Source organism: Martes martes (genome assembly GCF_963455335.1).
Source record: "Martes martes genome assembly, chromosome: 3".
Classification (NCBI taxonomy): domain Eukaryota; kingdom Metazoa; phylum Chordata; class Mammalia; order Carnivora; family Mustelidae; genus Martes; species Martes martes.
Window position 1 is genome coordinate 85,701,511 of NC_137890.1, and position 18,487 is coordinate 85,719,997.

Sequence of the window (18,487 nt, forward strand, 5' to 3'; positions counted from 1 at the left end):
CATATCACATACCAATCACAAATTTTTAAAACTGAAAGGGTCTATTAAAAACCTTACAGAAGATAAGATATTTATTTGTGATTTTTTTAAAATCACAAAGTTTGGAAGACTCAAAACATCTACCTATGACAAGCACTTGAAAAATTTTAGCTTAAAACTCACAAATAACCTGCACTTAGGCTTCCCTCCATAAGGGTAATTCTAAGAAAAAAATGCTACTGCCTCTTGAAAGTTAACTAAGCATAGAGTGTGGTTTTTATACCTCACAGTTTTGCATAAAAGAAGCTCTGAATCCACTTTGTCAACTGGGGCTTGATCCCAAGTGGATGAAGCTCTCATGTTTTTCAGCCAACTGTATGCTTTGAAGCTTTTTTCCTCAGCAACCCTTTTGAGTTTGACACAATAAAATGTCCCACTGTCTTAAGACACAAATAACCAATATGATCCAGAAATTCTACCTCTGAGTATATGCACAAAAGAAATGAAGCAAGGACTTAAACAGATACTTGTATACCAATGTTCACAGAGACATTATTCACAATAGTCAAAAGCTGGAAATAAGCCAAATGTCCATCAATAGATTAATGCAAACACAAAATATGGAGTGTGTATATATATGTACACATATACACACACACACACAATGGAATATTCTTCCATCTTAACAGGAAGGAAATTCTAATAGATGCTATGACATGGATGAAACTTGAAAACATTATACAAAGTTAAATAAGCCAGGTGCAAAAAGGAAAATTATTGTCTGATTCTGAAAGAATCTAGAATAGGCCAATTCATACAGATAGAAAATAGAATAGAGGTTGCCAGGGGCTGGGAAGAGGAAAGAAGGGAGAACTTTTGTTTAATGGGTACAGAGTTTCAGTTTGGGATGATGAAAAAGTTCTGGAGATGGACAGCTGCACAACACTGTGAATGTACTTAATACCACTGAACTGTATACTTAAAAATGGTTAAAATGGCAAATTTTATGTTACATGAATTATACTTAATTATGTAGGTAAAATAAAAACACTCACAGACAAGAAAAACTGAAAAAAAAAAAACTGTTACTAGTAAACTTATACTAAGGAAAACTAAATGATATTCTTTAGGCAGATGGAAAATGATCCTATATGGAAATCCAGAAATGCAGGAAGAATGCAAGGCCACCATGTAAGCCAATCTAAATCTTATAAATAGATAATGCTTGTATTGTAGGAGAATACTTCTGGGGTTTAAAATACAGAGAAATCTAAAATACAAGGCAATAGCCATTCAGGCTGGATGAGGATAAATGGAGTCAGTGAGTTCTAAGGCCAGTATTACTCAAACCTGGTATGCAGACTACAGCAAGGAGCTTGCTAGGAATGCAGGTTCTTGTATCAGACCATATACGTACTGAATCGGGCTGTGGGGATGGGACCCATGAATTAATGGTTCAACAAATTCTCCAAGTGAATCTGGTATATATGCTAAAATTTGAGAAGCACTGTGCTAATGTTTTTGCACTCTCTGGTAGGTGGGTAAAATATACCAATTAATATTAGCCTTTGCAATTCAGAAATGCATATTATAATCTCTAAAATAATCATTTAAAAAACTGTAAAAAAAAAAAAAAAAAAGTATATAGTTTAAGGGGCACCCGGCTGGCTCAGTTGGTGGAGCATGCAACTCTTGATCCTGGGGTTGTTGAGTTTAAGCCCTATGTTGGGTGTAGAGATCACCTAAAAATTCAAAAATCTTAAAAAGAAGAAAAAATATATATATATATAGTTTAAGCTAATCTGAAAGAAAGTTACTAAGGAATAAAAAGAAACAGAACACATGGAATAAGCAGAAATACTAGAAAAGCCAATCTTACCAGTGAATATATTAATTATAAATGGACTAAATGTTCAAATTAAATGATTGTTATACCAAACATAAAAACCAACAGGTATAAGCTATTTATAAGAAATAGAACTAGGGGCGCCTGGGTGGCTCAGTGGGTTAAAGCCTCTGCTTTTGGCTCAGGTCATGATCCCAGGGTCCTGGGATGGAGCCCCACATAGGGCTCCCTGCTCAGCAGGGAGCTTGCTTCACCCTCTCTCTCTGCCTCCCTCTCTGCCTACTTGTGATCTCTCTCTGTCAAATAAATAAAATCTTTAAAAAAAAAATAGAACTAAAACATAAGGATAGAGAAAAACTGAAAACAGAAGGATAAGAACAATATACCACATAACAGTAACTGAAAGGAAAACTGGAATAGATGCACTAATATTAGGTGAAGCACATTTTAAGACCCCAAGACCCCCCAAAATTATTAAAGGTTCATTTGTATGATATATATGACTTATAAGCTTTTCAGATACCTAATGATATAGTCTAAAAATACATAAAGCAAAATCTGACAAAACCAGAGATGAGGAAGATACCACAATATAGAAAAATCTTTTAAACAGAATTTTCTCTCAGTAACTAATAGAAAAACAAACATTAAAAAAAAAAAATGAAAACCACAATTTGACCTAATGGCCTATATCTAATATCTACAGGATATAAAACCAAATGAAATATTTACCAAAACCAATCACATTTGGGCCAACAAACTTCATATGCCTGAAATCATACAGAAGAACTCCTCAAACCATAAAGCATCTGAGCTAGAAATTATTAACAATATATCTAGAAAATTCCCATGTATTTGGAATAATTCCTACATAACTCATGAATCAAAGAAGAAATCACATTGGAAACTAGAAATTTGCTGTACTAAATGACAAGGAAAATACTACATATAAAATGTAGGGAATGCAGCCAAAGTTTTGCTGAGACAGAATCTGATCATTTTCAAATGCATATACTAGAAAAGACTAAGAATTATGAACTAAACACCTATCTCAAGAAATTAGAAAAAAAAAATCAACAAATTAAGGAAAGTAGGAAGTAAGAAAAAGAACAAATTAGTGAAATAGAAAAGAAACATATTGATAGGATGAAAAACATTAAAAGATGCTTCTTTAATTCTTGGTGAGGTGATAAAGGAAAAAAAGGCACAATAAGCAATGTCAAGAATTTTTAAGAGAGGTTTCAATTAGCAATAATCACGCCTCGGATAAACCTCATTGGCTATGATATTGCCACTGCGCAAAGCTTGGGAATTTTTAAGAGAGAAAGAGAGAGAGAGAAGATACCAGTATAGATGCTATGGGACTTTAAACAGACAACTGGACTAATGAGAGCATTCTGGTTCTTGAGACACATTTTCTTTTTCTTTTTCTTTTTTTTTGATACACATTTTCTAAAATTGATTATACAGTGCACTTACAGTCTGAGCATGGCACTATATGTAAGCTATATGCAGTTTTTAAAAACCAGAGGATAGTACAAGCAACTTCATGATGCTATGTTAAGAAATTTAGAGATAGGGATGCCTGGGTGGCTCAGTTGGTTAAGCAGCTGCCTTCAACTCAGGTCATGATCCCAGCGTCCTGGGATCGAGTCCCACATCGGGCTCCTTGCTTGGCGGCGAGCCTGCTTCTCCCTCTGCCTCTGCCTGTGCTCGTGCGCTCTCTCTCTCTCTCTCCCTCTCTCTCTCTGACAAATAAATAAATAAAATCTTTAAAAAAAAAAAAAAAAGAAATTTAGAGATAGCTTAACAAAAGCATTGATAAAAGAAGTAATAAAAAATGTCAACAGACTCATAACTATTAAAGAAACTGAAATCATAATTTAAACACAAAGAAATTAGAGGCTTCACTAGTGATTCCACCAAACATTTAAGAAAGAAATAAAGCCAATCTTATAAAAACCAACTATCGGTAAATGAAAAAAAAAAACAAACAAACAAACAAACCCACAACCCAACTCATTTAATTAAGCCTCAATACCAAAATCTGACAGAGATATTATACGCCAGTATCACATAACAACATAAATGCAAAATTCTTAAACAAATATTTGCCCCCAAAATTCAGGACTATCTAAAAAAAAAAATCATAATCAGTTTGATTATAGAATTCAGAAATTATACTTAGGTATAAAATTTACTATATTTACAGTTATAAAAGAGAAAAATCATATTATTTTAGCAGATGTCAAAAATTTACAAAATTTAATGCAAGAGATCTTTTAAGTAGCAAATAAGGACTAAAAGGAACTTCCTCAATGTGAATAAGATATCTACAAAACAGCTACAACAAATATCATACTTAAGTGATGAAATGCTGAATACTTTCAGCATTTTTGAGTCAAGAATGTCCACTAAATATTTCTATTCAACATTATGGAAGTCCCAGTAAATAGTGAAAGCAAGAAAAAAAATTTTTTTATATTTTTTATTTATTTATTTGAGAGAGAGAGAGAGAACAAGAGCGAGCACAAGCAGGTAGAAGAGCAGAGGGAGATGGAGAAGCAGACTTCCTGCTGAGCAGGGAGCCCAACACAGGGCTCAATCCTGAGACCCAGGGATCACGACTTGAGCCGAAGGTGGATGCTTAACTAACTAAGCCACCCAAGCATTCCCCCCCAAAATTTTTTAATGTAAGATTGGAAAAGAAAAAGTAAAACTGCCATTATCTGTAGATATATGCTTACATATCTAGAAAAGCAAAAGTATATACAGATTAGCAGGGTACCTGAATACGACAATGAACAAAAATCAACTGCAATTCTAGATACCAGCAATAAACAGAAACAAAAGCTTTTATATGGACAGGACTGGAAGAGATTATGCTGAGTGAAATAAGTCAAGCAGAGAGAGTCAATTATCATATGGTTTCACTTATTTGTGGAGCATAACAAATAACATGGAGGACAAGGGGAGATGGAGAGGAAAAGGAAGTTGAGGGAAATTGGAAGGGGAGGTGAACCATGAGAGACTATGGACTCTGAAAAACAACCTGATGGTTCTGAAGGGGGGGGGGGGGGAGGTCAGAGGAACCAGGTGGTGGGTATTAGGGAGGGCACGGATTGCATGGAGCACTGGGTGTGGTGAAAAAAACAATGAATACTGTTACACTGAAAAGAAATAAAAAATTAAAAAAAATAACTCTTAATGAAGATGTATAAGATATCTTCGAGGAAAACAATCTACATTATTGAGAGAAATTAAACACAACCCAAATATAAAACCCTAGCAAGTGTTTTTTTTTTTTCTCCTGAACTTAACAAGCTCATTCTAAAATGTATATGAGAAAATAAAGGACAAAGAATACTCTAAGACATTCTTGAAGAATGAGGTGGGAGGATTTAATTTACTGGGTATCATGACTTATTATAGAATTATAGTAACCAAGATATTTGTAGTATGGATGTGAAGATAGACAAATAGACCAATCAAACACTAGAAGACCCAGAAATGGATCCATGTATACATGAAGACTTCATATCTGACAAAGATGGTATTGTAGAGCAGTGCATTTCATTAAAAAAAGAACTTATATAACTGTATATGTACATAAAAAATGAAAGTTGAACTCTATCTCAAAAACAAATTCCTACTGGAATATAGATTTACATATGAAAGAAAAAAACAATAAAGCACATATTAAAAAAGTATCTTTGTGGCTTTAATAGGGGTCAAAAAGCATTAATCATAACAGAAAATACTGACCAGTCTGACTACAAAAGATACCACTAAGAAAGATGAAGTGGGAAATTTTGCAACATATATAACAAAGGATACACTATCAGTATAAAGAATGCACGTAAATCAAGAAAAAATCCCAAACAACCCAAATACTTAAATAAATAAGCATATCACAAAAGAGAATACCTAAATGGCCATAAACACACTAAATGGCACTCAACTTCATTATATTAATAATGGAAATGCAAAATAAAACCACAATGAGGAATAACATCAGCAAAAATGGTAGAGTAAGGAGCTCTGAAAATTCACCTCTCTAAAAAAGCAGCCAAAAACATGACAAAAACAGAACCAACTTTTTTCAGAACTCTGAAAATTAATCAAAGGTTTGCAGCAACCTAAGGAGCAACTAAAAGTCAACAAAAAAATGCTTGGATGTTGATAACCGTGAATTTTGAGGCATCTGAACTTACTCTATTCCTATTCTCCCTGGTCCCCATCAGCCTCAAAAAATAAAAGCCTGCACTCCGTTACTGGCAGAAGAACAAGGCTGAAGATCTTTCAAGCTTCATTCCCAAAGCAGAGCCATTATCTGAAGACTGTACTATATAGGCCCGTTTCTATTCAGTCTCACTTGAACTTAACCCAGTGATAAAAAGCTTCTCCTTTGCAGCACCTAAGGATTGTGTTAAGCTTTCTGAGGCTATATGAAGTGAAGCAAAGAATATACTAAACAAAATTCTTTTTTTTTTTTCAACAATTTTATTTATTTACTTGTCAGAGAGAAGAGAGCAAAACAGCATGAAAGCCCAAGCAGGGGGTATGGCAGGCAGATGGAGCGAGAAGCGCACTCCCCAGTGAGGAAGGAGTCTGATGGGGGACTCGATCCCAGGACCTTGGGATCATGACCTGAGGTGAAGGCAGATGCTTAAATGACTGAGCCACCCAGGAGTCCCAGTAAGCAAAATTCTTAAGAGGAGAAACAAAAGAATGAACTATCCATAGGAGGCTTTGAAAAGAAAAGATATATTCCTGGGTAAAGAGAAAGCCATGCACATGTATAAGGCTCTGAGCATGCTTAGTGGGTGTGCATAAGGAAGAAAGACCTAATAAAGCAATAAGTTCTCATCTCCAGTTGATCTGAGGCTCTATGCAACAAAGAAGATAGAGTTGTAAACTGCCTGGCTGACTGTTGAAAATGGTTCCAACATGCACCCAGAGGCCGTGGTCAAAGAATGGAAGTCTTAGTGGTTCTGAATACTTAAGGAAATTTCTGTCTACTTTTTGCTGACCACTAAGCTAATCAGGCAGATCAAAAATGTAGACTTCACAGAACTGATTTAAGAAGTTCAAAAACATGGGCAGAAGACATGAACAGACACTTCTCCAAAGAAGACATACAAGTGGCTACCAGACACATGAAAAAATGTTCATCATCACTAGCCATCAGGGAGATTCAAATCAAAACCACATTGAGATACCACCTTACACCAGTTAGAATGGCCAAAATTAGCAAGACAGGAAACAACGTGTGTTGGAGAGGATGTGGAGAAAGGGGAACCCTCTTACACTGTTGGTGGGAATGCAAACTGGTGCAGCCACTTTGGAGAACAGTGTGGAGATTCCTCAGGAAATTAAAAATAGAGCTTCCCTATGACCCTGCAATTGCACTGCTGGGTATTTACCCCAAAGATACAGATGTAGTGAAAAGAAGGGCCATCTGTACCCCAATGTTTATAGCAGCAATGGCCATGGTCGCCAAACTGTGGAAAGAACCAAGATGCCCTTCAACGGATGAATGGATAAGGAAGATGTGGTCCATATACACTATGGAGTATTATGCCTCCATCAGAAAGGACGAATACCCAACTTTTGTAGCAACATGGACAGGACTGGAAGAGATTACGCTGAGTGAAATAAGTCAAGCAGAGAAAGTCAAGTATCATATGGTTTCACTTATTGGTGGAGCATAACAAATAATATAGAGGACAAGGGTAGATGGAGAGGAGAAGGGAGTTGAGGGAAATTGGAAGGGGAGGTGAACCATGAGAGACTAGGGACTCTGAAAAACAACCTGAGGGTTTTGAAGGGGCGGGGTGGGAGGGTGGGGGAACCAGGTGGTGGGTATTAGGGAGGGCACAGATTGCATGGAGCACTGGGTGTGGTGAAAAAACAATGAATACTGTTACGCTGAAAATAAATAAAAAATTTAATTTAAAAAAAAAAAAGAAAGAAAGAAAAAAAGGGAGGGACGCTTGGGTCACTCAGTTGGTTAAGCATCTGCCTTCAGCTCAGGTCATGATCCCAAAGTCCTAGGATTAAGTCCTCTATCAGGCTCCTTCCTCAATGGAGAGTGTGCTTCTCCTTCCCTCTGCCTGCCACCCCCGCTGCTTGTGCACTCACGCTCTATCTCTGACAAATAAATAAATAAAAATCTTAAAAAAAAAGAGGGGGGGTGGGAATTGGGAGATCATCTACTGTGAATCTTTGCTAATTGGTTCCTAAAGAGAAACAAATCGCTCCTAGCAGGTAGAGAAACAAATTTATCAAGATATCTTAAGTGCAAAATTAAAAGATATGGTAATGGTTTGGAGAGGCAGCATCCTCCCTCCATCTCCCTTCCAAACTAACATCATTTTTCACTACTGTGTCTCCTCTTGAGGATAGATAAAAATGTCACACACACACACACACACACACACACACACACACACAAAAACACTGCACAATTCCTTTCCGTGAAGAAACAAAACACTGTCCCAATGGAGGAAAGAAGTGAGAGGAAAGTAATAATCCAATTCCTGACACAATATTGCATACCCATCACTGAAAGTGTTAACCAAAAAAATAGCCACTTACTTGATCAAGATTTGAAAGGCTGTTAGGATCCTGACTCAGACCTTGGTACTGTCCCCTGAGTCTGTCACCAGCAGCTATTTTCCTAAACTTCTTCAGATCCACGACATACAGTGCACTGGATAGAAAAGAACTACTTGTTATAACTATGGATTGTAGCAGAAAAAGTAACCTCACTGAATAATGGTCACCAGATAAACATCCTGCCCTCTCCTTGAAAAAGTAAGCAGTGGCATTACAGTGGAGCTCAGGGTCAGTATGTGCTCCTTCCAAGATGGCTCATGCAAAACCCATATTCTTCCACCAAGCTCACTTTGTCACTCTTCCTTATTCAACTGCCTTCCTTATTTAGCTACCTTAAATCTCTGACAAAAGAATACTTCTACCTAATGTCAGCAGATCAGTTAATAACAGCTAACCATCAGTCAAAGATAACCTGATGATGTCTTAAACATCACAGGGGAAAAAAACCCAGTGTTACAGATATTCTGGACCAAGAACATTAACTAATGATAAAGAAATCACCAAACCCCAACATTTATCTCTGTAAATGCTGCTACCTTCCAGATCTTTCAAACCACACTCGGCCCAGAGCAGATAATGTAATGTTACACAGTCTATCTTAGGAATTCTACTTCTAGAAATTTGTCCTACAGATATATTTGAAACATACTAAATGATGTATTTAATTATTCACTGCAATGCAGGATGTCACAACAAAATACCATAAATAACACAAATACCGGAATAATATGTAGATGTAAAAAGGAAGGTCTCTCTCTCAACACACTGATTAAGATCTACTAGAGAAATTAAATAAAGCAAGCACAAAATTGTAAATATGATGGCATATTTTGTGTATAAAAAGAAATTTGGTTGTTAATGTAAGAAATCAAGAAACTCTGGAAGGACATAAATTAATAGAGGAGGTTATCTGTTGTAGAAGTGAGAACTGGGTAGAGGACAGAAAAGACTGGGAAGATTACTTTTTGTAATAATCTGGGCATAGCTTTTGTAATTTTTATTTTTGAACCATATTAATTTATTACCTATTCACAATTTTAAATATGCAAAATAAATTTTTTAAGAAAAGAAAATCAAACAGCATTAAGAGTACTTCTTTTTCAATACCTGATATGATACTTCCGCCCAGCCAAATGACTGGCCCAGTACCCCGATTTCCAGAACCTGTAGCCATCCATTTCTTTTCGGCTATCACAGAAAGGAGTATAACCATAAGGAGCACCATCCAAATTGAAATCTCTTAACTCTTTCAGATCCGTTCGTACAATCTGAAGAAAAGAAAATCACAAGTCATTTGTATTGCTTTGTTTGTTTTAGAGGGAGGGAGAGCAGGAAGGGAGTAGGGGAGGGAGGCATAGATTAGAGGAAGAGAGAGAATCTTAAATAGGCTTCACGCCCAGTGCAGAGCCTGACACAGGGCTCTATCTCACGACCTTGAGATCATGACCCGAGCCAAAATCAAGAGTCAGACACTTAACCAACTGAGCCACCCAGACAACCCACAAGTCATCTGTTAAACTGCTGAGAAGCAGTTTCCTTAAAATCTGGAGTGCCTCACTGAGACATTGCAGAGGGCAGCTCTGAGGTTAATGGCACAGCTCCAGCTGTGGACCCAGTCTGAGCCCAGATTCTTATACTGATTAGCTGACTGCTTTCACTAACATGTAAGACACTTTGCCTAGAGCTTGGCACATAGTATTCTAGTATTCAAAAAGGTAGAAATAAGACAAATTTACACTACTTAGCCTGTGACTGAGTTTCCTCCTGGGTAAAATGGATACTTCACAGGATTACATGAATCAGTATACGGACAGCTGTGAAAAGATGCCTGACACACAAGTACTCAACAAAGAGTAAGTGTGCTTATATTAGAATCCAGAAAGCATGCTTTAGGTCAAGTCAGTTGTGATACAGTGAGTCCTATGAGGCAGGTAATTCCAAAGAGGTGGATGAAGCCTGTGGCCCCATGACTTTTGCACATATGACATATCACTTCCATTCAGATGATTACCTCAGGTTTCAGCCAGCTCAGGGGATGGGGGAAGGTTAAAGGAGAACTATATTCACACTTTTTGAGTTTGTATGGTCTAAAACCACAGTGTGTTCCTTTTAGGTCAAATCTTGACAGGAGGAAGACTATCTGAAGAGTTCCAAATTATCAAAGCCAGGCATCTATCTACTAGAGCTTCCTCCCTCTTAACCATGTCAATAAGTCCTAGCTTTTGGGTAAATAACTGGAGATAATAGCAAGCACTGTTAAACCTCAATCTTTTAGTTTCTAGTTTGTATGTTAAATGAATTAAGTATGTAATTATGTACTGCATAAATGATGTAAACGCAACTGTGTAAAAGAAGCATAGAAAAAAGATGAAAAAGAAATACATCAAATGCAAATTTTTTTTTAATTTTTTTATTTTAATCAAATGCAAATTTTAAAAAGTGATCACATGTTGGTGTAACTTTCCATATATTCTATTTTTTTATTACGTTGTATTAGTCACCATGTAGTACATCATTAGTTTTTGATGTAGTGTTCCATGATTCACGTGTGCATATTCATATTCATGTGTGCATATTCCATATATTCTAATAATATAACATAAGCATGTATTTTTCTGTAACTAGAAAAATAAAATCACTTAAAAAAGAGAAGGAAGTCTAATGCCTTTAATATGAACTGTTTATTTTTTTAAGATTTTATTTATTTATCTGACAAAGAGAGAGACAATGAGAGGGAACACAAGCAGGAGGAGTGGGATAGGGAGAACCAGGCCTCCCACTGAGCAGGGAGGCTGATGTAGGGCTTGAATCCAGGATCCCGGGATCATGACGTGAGCCAAAGGTACTGAGGCACCCAGGCACCCCAATATGAACTGTTTAAATCTGGCTTGTAAGAGCTTACTTGGGGTGCCTGGGTCACTCAGTGGGTTAAAGTCTCTGCCTTCAGCTCAGGTCATGATCCCAAGGTCCTGGGATCGAGCCCCTGGGATTGAGCCCCGAATCAGGTCTCTGCTCAGCAGGGAGCCTGCTTCCCCCTCTCTCTCTCTCTGCCTGCCTCTCTGCCTACTTGTGATCTCTATCTGTCAAAAAAATAAATAAAATCTTTAAAAAAAAAAAAAAAAAGAGCTTACCTGATCAGCATCTACAAACAGGAATTTGTCAACAACCAATGGGAAGAGCACATCCAAGAAGAGGATCTTGTAACCCCAGATGATGCGTTGCTTCTCAGTCTGCTGATGAAGCCACCGAGGCCATTTGTACTGAACAAGTTCATACTGGAAATTGTATTCATTTGCCATATAAGGTATGAACTCCTATTTTTGGACATAGGAAACAACAAACAACCATTTACTTTGATGAAGAAAATCAACTCTGTAAGTCAGCCATCGTGATTATGGCACAAGTAAAACACATTTACCATAACAGTGGTCTAATACAGAAATCTGACCCTGACTCACCTGTAACTACATAGAAGAATACAGAGTAACCTGCACTACGCTTTCTAATTAAGCTATAAATACATGCTCAGAGGAAGAGAATGTATTTTATCAAAACAAAAGATACAGATTTTCTTCTAATGTTATCCAAGCTTCAAACAGGTCAAAATTTTGTGTTTGGTTTTATAAAGACTATCCTTCCAAAATGATCCAGTCTGGAATGAACATAGAAATATGCAACCAGGGGCTCCTGGCTGGGTTTTAGTTGGAAGAGCATGCGACTCTTGATCTTGGGGTCATCAGTTCGAGCCCCACACTGGGTGTAGAGATTACTTAAACTAAATAAACAAAAAAATATATATATAACTGAAGAAGGGAAACCTAATTAAAAGGAAAACTTTTAAATCATACAAGTAAGACTGAAGCAGTAAAAACTCTATTATACCATACATATCTCCTTAATAAGAACCCTTTCCTTTCTCCTGAGGAACAAACCTTAAATGTGGGAGACAAATAATTCTTCAAGAACCAGAATTTCACAGGAGTCTTGGTATTCTTCAGTACTGACAGCATCATTATACTGTCAAACAAAAGCAAACAATAATCAATAATCTTCCAATGCTTTTTAATCTCAGAGAAATCAAGTAGATATAATCACGAGACTGCTAAACATTCTTCATGGCAGAGCAAATTGATGGCAAAGAGAGACGCTTAGTAATGGAAATGGAAAACTACACTTATTATACAAAGTTATCATTGAATGGAAAAGAAAGAGTATTTCTCACCCAAAAAAATATACCTGATAAAGGCAAATGTTTTAATCATGTTACATCTTTTAATAAACTGCTTCATGAACTGCTATCTTAATTATGGTACAAATGAATAATGAAGGTTGTGGTTAACTGACTACAGGACTCTGAAAAGAAAACCTACAAGCCACAACAGCTGTGTGTGGCTGTACTGCCCCCCAGAGCCTCAACTGAAGACCCTGCCAGGGAGGAGAGGAGGGAGAGGTCAGGGGATATAGCAAATGGCTACGGCATCAGGATTTCCTACTTTGAAAACAGACAAAAACAAACTGAGTCAAGGAATTTAATTAAATTGAGTTATAACCAACATTTAACATTAACTATTTTATTTTAGGTCAGTTATTTTTTGGAAATGGGAGGGCTGAACCTGAGTAAAATAACAGTTTAATTATTTGCCACACTAGATTTGTCACGGAAAATTAAAAGTAAAATGAACCGTGGCATTAGGAAAGTCACTCTCAAGCAAAGGAGCATATTCACAGCCAAGCCTTTCCCTGGGGAGCACTGCCTCAACCAGCCTAAGGCTGTGACCTTTCCTTGGCCCTGACTGTGTGACCTCAGGCAAGTTCCTTCACCTTCTGAATCTGTCTATAAACAGAGGTGTTCTTCTGTGAGAACCAAGATCACTCCTCGCTCTAAACTATGAGTCTTTGGAAGGCAGGTCCATGGCCCTGCTCCACTTCTATTCTCTGTGCTGACCTCCTAATTTCTGGTTTAAGCAATGACTTGCTTAAGTCATTGGCCAATTAAACACCACTATTTATATTGTGCATGCAGTGCTATTAAAGGTTTATAGCCTTGTAATACCCACACAGATGCATTTAAGATACAGCCAGACTTTATGAGACTGACAGAACAAAACAAATACAATTATATATTCACAATCCTCAAAGTGCTTCAGATACAAAGAAGCATAATAGACAGAATCCCATAAAAGATTTACTAAGTAAGAATACTGTGACAAACTCATTCATATATACTGAAATAATCAATACAACTAACCGAAGAAATCTTTCATAGAGATGACCAGATGCCACGGAGAAAATATTAATTATGTCATCTTTATCTTGTTTCACTTCCTCAGTCTTCTGTCCTCCCGTAAAGCCCCTATAATAATAAAGATAAAAACAAGAACACTTGAAATGCTGGTACAGACACACAGCCCTTTAAGGGGAGAGCTACAGAGATGGTGTTTCCCATTCCCATTCCTTCTCTAGGGGTTAATGCAGGAGGAGCCAGTGAAACATCCGCTGGGACCCCAAGAGGGCACAAGGCAACCAAGCCAGCACAGGGTAAAGAGAAGGATGCTGGAGCACCTGGGTGGCTCAGTGGGTTAAAGCCTCTGCCTTCGGCTCAGGTCATGATCTCAGGGTCCTGGAATCGAGCCCCGCATCTGGCTCTCTGCTCAGCGGGGGGTCTGCTTCCTCCTCTCTGTCTGTCTGCCTCTCTGCCTACTTGTGATCTCTGTCTGTCAAATAAATAAATAAAATCTTTAAAAAAAAAAAAAAAAAAAAGAAGGATGCTGCCTGCAGGGTACCACATAGCTTCACAAATAGACTGAACACAGGTGATTCCACAGAATGTGATCTGCTCAATTGGAAGTAAACTGAACTCTCCAAAAGGCAGGCACAACCCAATGAGAGTCAAGAAGTAACTTCCCCACAAGGGGATGTTAACCTCCTTCACTTAGTCAGTGGAAAACACTCAGCTACTCTAAACAGAAAGTGCAAGATGTGGTGGCAGAGTGCAGACTCTGAAAGGCCCAGATAGGATTCTTATACTCAAAAGAAGGGAGAGATGGTGCTTACATCTCACCTTTTCCTTAAAAGATATATATATATATATATATTTTTTTTTTAATGATACCAATTTACCATTTGAAGGAGTCCCAAAATCCAGATTCATTTTCATTAGTTCCATCACTCAGCAAGTCTTCATTTACCATATCTGCCTTCTTCTGAACCTGCAACCATATGTGAGGAGTGCTGTCAACAATAGGAAATGAATTCTCCAATAAGCATGACAACGAACCCAGAGTCTAGACGAGTTCAATAGAATGATCACCAACATACCACATTAAAACTGCAGGTGATGAGACAGCAACTTCTCTTAATTAGATAATAACTTTTTTTACTTTGAAAAATGGTCAAAGAACCTCAAATTCAACTGTGTAGGAAACATAGTCAAAGCAAAACTAGAAACCTAATCCACCAAGCTGACAGCTGGTTTTACAGGGGTAGAGTACAGCCCACATGAGTGCTGACAGGAAGTCACTTTAGATCACAGCCTGTTTTTAGGATTTACCAGGAAAAAGACAGGTTGAATCTTCTCACCAGCATAGAGACCAGTTTTCTGCTCAACTGTGTGGGCTGCTTAAGATTCTACTGTGTGTAATGATTACTTATTCTATAATACCTATTATTTGTGTTTAAGGCATTAAGAATTTCAAAATTCTGAGAAGTGAAAAGAAATGAAATAGGGATACCAATTATTATTGTTGTTGGAATTTTCATAGGCATCCTTCCCAATTTTCTGAGAACAGTCATCAATAATAATGTTAATGATGGCTATGTAAGCAAAATAGTATCTTGCGAAAACACTTTATGTAAAATGAGACTATTATTGCTCACTGAGATTACTCAAAAGGTGCAATCTCTCGGCTGAAGAAAGCCACAAATGTATATTTACAAAAGACATCTTACATTTAAAGTATTCTGGGGCGCCTGGGTGGCTCAGCTGGCTAAGTGTCTGACTCTAGATTTCGGCTCAGGTTATGATCTTAGGGTGCTGAGAATGAGCCCCGCATCGGTCTCTATGCTGGGCATGGAGCCTGCTTAGGATTCTCTTCTTTCTCTTTCTCTCTCTCTCTCTACCCCCCATAGTCTCCCCGCCCCCCACCCATGCATGCTCTCTCTCTCTCTCTCAAAAAAAAAAAAAAAAAGCATTCCAATAAACACTAAAATTCCAAAGGTGAATTAAAGTCTTAAGCAGGTTTTCCTTCCCACCAGCTTTACTGAGATATAATTACTGACAAACATTGTAAAAATTGAAGGTGCACAATGTGATGATTTGATTTGATCTGCATATATTATTTGCATACATATTGTAAAATGACCACAGTGACAGCATTATCAGTTAACACATCCACATTATCTAGATAAGAGCTACTGAATGCCAGAATACTGCTACTTTTACCCACTATAAAAGAGTGTCTGTCTTAGGATTACCAAAACTCACCTTCACTTTAATAATTTTGCTCTTGAAGTTGTTGAGGACAACAACAACTTCATCAGCATCAGGAGGAGAATCTGTGCCATCGTGGCTTAAAAAGAAAAGAAAGGGAAAGGACAAGACAGACATTACAAATCACAATTCTCAAAATGCAGTAAGTGGTCTGACATCAATCTGCCATATTTGTTATCATAAAGGAGTTTTCCAGAACAAATTAATTTCTCACAACCTGCAGGAAGTCCCTTCAAGCTACACGGAAGCACTTGTCAGAATTTCTATCCTTCAAACATTGAACATTCCAGTCACAACCCAAACTTCCTTCTTGAGTCTCCTCTTTAATTTACTTTTCACAGGGGCGCCTGGGTGGCTCAGCGGGTTAAAGCCTCTGCCCTCCGCTCAGGTCATGATCCCAGGGTCCTGGGATGGAGCCCCGCATCAGGCTCTCTGCTCAGCAGGGAGCCTGCTCCCTCCTCTCTCTCTGCCTGCCTCTCTGCCTACTTGTGATCTCTGTCTGTCAAATAAATCAATAAAATCTTTAAATTACCTTTCACAGAGAAAAAAGCTCCCAGCGCTGGCAAGCGCATAATGAGCACTTAATCAACACCTGTATTAACAAAGTCTGAGCCAAGTTCAGCGCCAGCAATAAAGGGCTGCCCAGGGGCATAAGCCACTCTGCACCATCATCAGAAACACATCACTTCTACTCTTTCACAGACAAGTAACAAAGCATGACTCTACTTCAGAGTTCCGTAAAGGCATCACTCTATCCTTCTGCCTGGAGGCACCCAATCAGCCAACTCTAGTCTCAACTCAACCTGGTGCCCATATTCTGAAGAAAGAACTGTAACAAGCTCTATTTGCAGGGAGGGGTAGGGCAGAATCGGAAACTTTAAAATTAAAAAATAAGATATCCCCAATCAACTACTTCCTAAAATTTCCAGGCATCAATTTTCAAGGTGTTAAGTGCAGAAAGCCACGATAAAATATGAATTCACCGCATTCATTCAATATCATTCAGCAGAGAGCAGAGTTCTCAGGCAAGATTCTGATGTGGAGCATGAAACACTACAGAATCTGGGAATATCCAAGATGAAGGGAACCCTAGACAGTAGGAAAAGAGGAGGACTCCACACTCCTAGGGTAGGGGGAAGAGTAGCCAAGGAAAGGGCATATGGAAGGGATGGTGTTTAGAAGAAGAACAAGTAAATTTCTCAGGATGGGATTAAATTCTGCAAAACTATATTTAAGAAAACAACATTGGGAAGAAAACCTAGTATTTACAATGAATGTTATTATAATTCAGTTTCAAGAATCCATGCTGCTCTATAGAACTAAAAATCACACAACAAGAAGGTGTTTTAAATACACTGTAATGGAAATCCCTCTCTAAAAATTGACACAAACTCTCTTCACATAGCTTAAAACTAATTTAAATTGTGTTAAACAGAATTTAGATTACACCTTTTAAAAGGCAGTATAATTTTTTTTGTTTCCCCTTTTAATTCTTTTTTTAATATTCAATTAAGCAACATACAGTACATCATTAGTTTTTGAATGTAGTGTTCAATGATTTATTAGTTGCACATAAAACCCAGTGCTCATCACCACACATGCCTTCCTTAATATCCATTACCTGGTTACCCCATCCCCCCAACCCCCTCCCTTCTGTAACCCTCTGTTTGTTTCCCACAGTCCAGAGTCTCTCATGGTTTGTCTCCCTCTCTGGTTTCTTCCCATTTAGCTTTCCTTCCCTTCCCCTATGATCCCCTGTGCCTTTCCTTATGTTCCATATATGAGTGAAACCATGCTCATGGATTGGAAGAATAAACATTGTTAAAATATCTATGCTGCCAAGAGCAATCTATACTTTCAATGTAATTCCTATCAAAATACCATCGACATTTTTCACAGAGCTGCAACAAACAATCCTAAAATTTGAATGGAAACAGAAAAGACTCCGAATCACCAGGGGAATTATGAAAAAGAAAACCAAAGCTGGGGACACACAATGACTGAGTTTACGCTGTATTACAAAGCTGTGAACATCAAGACAGCACGGTATTGGCACAAAAACAGACACATAGATCAATGGAACAAAACAGAGACCCCAGAAACAGACTCTCAACTCTATGGTCAACGAATCTTCAACAAAGCAGGAAACAGTATCTAATGGAAAAAAGACAGTCTCTTCAGTAAATGGTGCTGGGAAAATGGGACAGTCATATGCAGAAGAATGAAACTAGACCACACTCTTACACCATACACAAAGATAATCTCAAAATGTCAGTATAATTTTTTTAAGCTAACAGGCAGCCACTGCAAACCTAAAGGCAAAAACCTGGTGACTGGCAAAATGCTCTGGAAGTACTGCCATACTACCCCAGACCAGGAAAGCCAATGCTAGCACCAAGATTTCATGGCCAATGTTTATACCTTCTGTGTATCTGCAATTCACCCAGGATCAAGAAATATACTATCTAGGCAGAAAAGACTGACTGTTATTCATTTCTTTTCTCCTTTCTTGAAATAACTCAATTTCTCATCTGCCTATGGTTTTCATCACA

The 18,487-nt window shown here is 37.7% G+C and overlaps 1 protein-coding gene across 1 annotated transcript in view; it reads right to left on the bottom strand.

Moving 5' to 3' along the window:
• Positions 1–18,487, bottom strand: part of UGGT1 (UDP-glucose glycoprotein glucosyltransferase 1) — a 117,148-nt gene that overhangs the window by 7,096 nt on the left and 91,565 nt on the right. The window contains exons 32-38 of the mRNA XM_080799532.1: positions 15,930–16,014; positions 14,567–14,655; positions 13,695–13,799; positions 12,379–12,463; positions 11,578–11,760; positions 9,554–9,714; positions 8,426–8,540 (exon numbers count right to left, since the gene is read on the bottom strand). Coding sequence (XP_080655658.1) covers positions 8,426–8,540; positions 9,554–9,714; positions 11,578–11,760; positions 12,379–12,463; positions 13,695–13,799; positions 14,567–14,655; positions 15,930–16,014 — 823 coding nt within the window. The remainder of the gene's footprint in view (positions 1–8,425; positions 8,541–9,553; positions 9,715–11,577; positions 11,761–12,378; positions 12,464–13,694; positions 13,800–14,566; positions 14,656–15,929; positions 16,015–18,487) is intronic.